Consider the following 4,423-nt stretch of genomic DNA (forward strand, 5'->3'; position numbering starts at 1 on the left):
CGCACACACACACACACACACACACACACACACACACGTAAGGGACCACTACAGTTTTCACTATTCTAATAGTATGTTGGAGACTGTGTAACAAAAAATATTGAGAGGTTAGGTGAGTGAGTTGATGTCATTGTAAGGAAGGGTCATCGTTGTTTACAATGTGAACAGATTTTACACATGTCGTTTCATTTACGCTGCCAAGACAGGGTGAAAGGGGGCCAACTTTCTGTACAATTGAACCTGTTTTTTGACAATCACTCACGTGATTTTCTGTTGTATGGGTTAAAAACCTACTCAGGGGAATTCACGCTTCCTACACTAATGCATGAGCGGATTGACGGTGCCAGGGGTATTTATTGCGGGCACATTAAGCGATTTTTAGCAATGCCTCCAAGAAGTCGTCTGAGCGACATCGACAGGGGACGAGCCCCAGCCTGGCTCCACGAAGGGATTGCTGTCCGTGAAGTAGCAAGACGGCTAGCTGTGAGTCACTCAGTGATCATCAAACTGAGAGACTAGGATGTTGCAACTGGAACTGCTGTTGAGCGAAGGTGGACCACACGACGAGAGGACCGGACGATCGCCAGAACAGCCCTGGCAACTCGAACCTGCATTGCCCGTCACATCAGACAGCAGGTGGTACCCGCAGGCAACGTTAGAATAAGCGACCAGACCATTAGAAACCAGCTGCGTCAGATTGGTCTACGCTCCAGACGACCAGCAGTCCGGGTTCCACTGATACAAGCCAACCACATTGCCCGCAGTACCTGGCCCGCCCGCAGTGGTCTACAGTGCTCTTCACGGATGAGTCCAGGTTCAAATTGTCCTTCAACGATGGTAGGATCCGTGTTTGGAGGTGTCCTGGTGAGCGACTGTGTACAGGAGCATGACCGGTATGGAGGAGGCTCTGTTATAGTGTGGGGTGGGATTGGACTCAACAAAAGGAGCCCGCTGCATCGCATTCAAGGCACTCTGACATGTATCCGCTACAGGAATGAGATTCTCCACCCCATTGCAATTCCAGCTCTTCAGGCAATGGGCCAGGGCGCGATACTCTAGGACGACAACGCCAGACCTCACCGCGCTCGAGTGGTGGATGACTTCATGCAGTAGCAGCACTTGATCAGGCTTGAATGGCCTGCCCGATCACCGGACCTTAGTCCCATTGCATTTTTATGGAATGCTCTTGGGAACCGAGTAAGAGACCATCAGCCACCCGAAGCAATGTGGAAGAGCTCTTTAACATTTTGGATCAAGAATGGCAATCCATTCCATAACTGACATTGCGAACACTTATTCAGTCCATGAGACAAAGATGCAATGATTGTTTTCTTGCAAATGGTGGTCATATGCGATGTTGAGCCCTAATTGTTTATGACAGTTGTATGTTTATAAAATCAACAACAAGTTCTTTGGGTTTTTTCCCATTTAAAAGCAGCTTATGATTTTCACCCAAAATTGACTTTAACAAATCAGGCTTGACAAAATTGTGCGAAATCAAAGAAACGTAAAAGTGTGTGCGCATATATATTAAGGTACATCAATAATGGTGGAATGGACATAGAATCTATTACATTTTGGACATGATTACCTGTCATTTTACCTCAAATGTCAAAGAGAGTTGCAAACGATGGGTCTGAATTGGGAGCAAAGTCGCTTTTCAGTTGCTGTTTCATAGGACTTTACATACCTGAAGGATTCATATTGGGATATCGGGGCTATTTACTGGTGGCCACCACAACATTGATATGAGTTGGCTTTCCAAGAATTGTCTGAGGGCATTAGCCCTCTGAGAAATTGCTTTGCTATGCATGGAACTGTCTACTTGAATGATACAATAACGAAAATAACGGTAAGACGTGACGTTCTAGCACTTGCTCGATGTAATCCACTAAACCAAGCCATCCGGTGATTCTCAAGGGGGTCGTTTTGTTCATTCCACCCTAGACCACCCAAAACCATGGCACTTTCGTGGCCTCTGTTCCTCACTGACATTTATTTTCAAAATCTAACACAGGCTTTGTGCTCTACACGAAATCAATAGCTTGTAAACAAAAACCAAATTATGCACAGGTTTTTTTTGTGTGGTATTTGGGACTGCTCTGTTTTCCTATCAGTTTAAAAATGTCACTAGAAGATGCCGTTCATTGCGGAGGTGATAGTATATTTCTTATCATTTGAAATTCAATACATGTCCATTCCTCCAACGTGAACCATGAATGTTGATGCACCTCAAACATACGCGCGAACTCTCTTGTACTTTTCTTTGATTTTGAAAACTTTTTCCTAGCCTGATTTTTTAAAGCTCAATTTTGAGTGGCCATATCTTAGCGTCTCTTAACATAGCTGAAGTATTAATGTGTCAGATGATGGAAACATTTATTAAGCTTTAAATTTGTATTCTGCATGAGTGTGTAGTGTAAGGCTATAACACGATTGGGTTTTTTTGTGATAACATTTTCAAGTTCTTTTGGAGCAGCAATATAAACAATAACAATCTTAATCTAGATACATACTCAATTTTATTTGTATGCATGCTCTAATGTCATATGAATACTTATACAAGGTGGTTAAGATGGAAGAATTTTGATGGTTGATGGTAAAATGACCTTCTTTGTCTTCTTTTGTTACAGATCAGAAGCCTATGTCTTTTACTTCTGAATTAAAAAAAACTTTTTTTAGGGAATAAGGGATGTTTGTTGTCTAAAAAGATGGAATTATTTTTTTAGTGCAAGCTGTTATGTACAATTCATCCAAGTAAGAAATGTTGAAATTTTACAAGCTTTCCGTATTAGTCGATTTAATTTTTCTTTATCTTGTTTTGTGTTTCCGGCCCATGCTGTTATACATAAATTGATCATACTTTCTAAGGTAGAATGATAGAGTACAGGCATCAATGTTCTATCAACTTTAAAATACATGAGCTCACTTTTTTATGCAGGAGAGAAGTGTGGACACGCCTGTTGATTTTGTTGTCTATTGTAACACCCAAATACTTATAATCTGACACTTGCTCGATGTTTTCACATTAAATTTCGAGTGGCTTCAGGGGCAGTTTCTTTTTTCTTAAATCAAAAAGTTCTTTGGGTTTTTTCCCGTTTAGAAGCAGCTTATGATTTTCACGCCATTCAAAAGACTTGAGTACAAAATTCCGGTAAGCATTTTCGTTATGGTCAGCCGGAATTAACCCAGTTGAATCATCCGCTATTTGTATCAACTTGATGTTACTGTTGTTTATTTGGCAATCGTTCGTGTATTGTGTGAATAAAACTGGTGACAAAATACCTCCTTGAGAAGCCCCTGTATTTGTTGTGATGTATGTCGATAAGGAATGTTTTAATTTTACATACTGGGTTCAGTTGGTAAAAAAAATTCCTATCCATGTTATTAAATTGACCTTAACTCCTATGTTTTTTAAAATTTCTTTAAAAGGATAGCTGGCTGGATAGTATTAAAAGCTGGCGAAAATCTAACAAACAGGATCCTATAATATAAATATACATATATAATACGCTAGTATGTTACCAACTTAAGAGTCGGTGCTGAGCCTCGACTGAATTTGACAGACAGTGGGTTCATAGTTCACCTCTTGTAGTCTCCGACAGTATAGCCAGGCGAAAAATAATAATTATACACCAGTTGCATTCCCTCTCTCCTCAGCTGTATCTCAACATCAAAAACAAATTCGGCATGAGGTCCAGTTTCATGGACTACCCAGAACTTATGCACAAAAACTTCAAGGAATTAGCGAAATCTCCAGAGTTTTTGGAGGTTTCAGTAGACGACGTAAGGGATCGATTTAGGCTTGGAATAACAGATTTCAGTTGTTGGTTGTTTTATTTTTCTCATTCCTGTTTTTACTAAAGTGAAACTTTGTTTGAAGTCTTTTTTTTGTTCGGAGAATTCTCCTCCTCCTCCTCCTCCTCCTCCTCCTCCTCCTTCTTCTTCTTCTTCTTCTTCTTCTAATCTTTCCTGCTCTTTCTCACTCCCTCACTCCTCATCCCCCACCCCCACACTCTCTCACTTCCTCAACCCCTCGTTCTTCCTCCCTTCCTCCGTAAAGCTATACCCCCCTCCCCCCACGTCTCTAATTTGTTTTCGTTGTCCCTCACGAGTTCCTATAGTGAGCTCCAGAGTGGATTGATACGTTCAAGTGCGAGGTCTAGGATATTATAATACAAGTCTCAGCATAACACCAACTCACCCATTTAGGGCTGTTTGTTGTTGTTGTTGTTTTTTACACCTACTGCCCCTTTTAGGTTTTTCTTTATTTTACACAAACGGGCCTCCGTTTAGGGGAGGAGGTCTTTTTTAAAATAAATTTTCTATTTTTGTTTTACACAAACTGGCCCATGGAGGGTTGTTTGTTGTTTGTTTGTTTTTTACTCGAACTAGCTCACACAGGGTTGTTGTTTCCATTGCG

General features: G+C 41.0%; 1 protein-coding gene across 1 annotated transcript in view; it reads left to right on the forward strand.

The window, feature by feature from the left end:
* LOC101848445 overlaps window positions 1-4,423 on the forward strand; it is a gene marked incomplete at its 5' end in the record, with an annotated part of 23,453 nt that overhangs the window by 6,093 nt on the left and 12,937 nt on the right. Inside the window, 1 exon segment of the mRNA XM_013085145.1 lies at window positions 3,661-3,786. Coding sequence (XP_012940599.1) covers window positions 3,661-3,786 — 126 coding nt within the window.

Source organism: Aplysia californica, unplaced genomic scaffold (assembly GCF_000002075.1).
Source record: "Aplysia californica isolate F4 #8 unplaced genomic scaffold, AplCal3.0 scaffold00349, whole genome shotgun sequence".
Classification (NCBI taxonomy): domain Eukaryota; kingdom Metazoa; phylum Mollusca; class Gastropoda; order Aplysiida; family Aplysiidae; genus Aplysia; species Aplysia californica.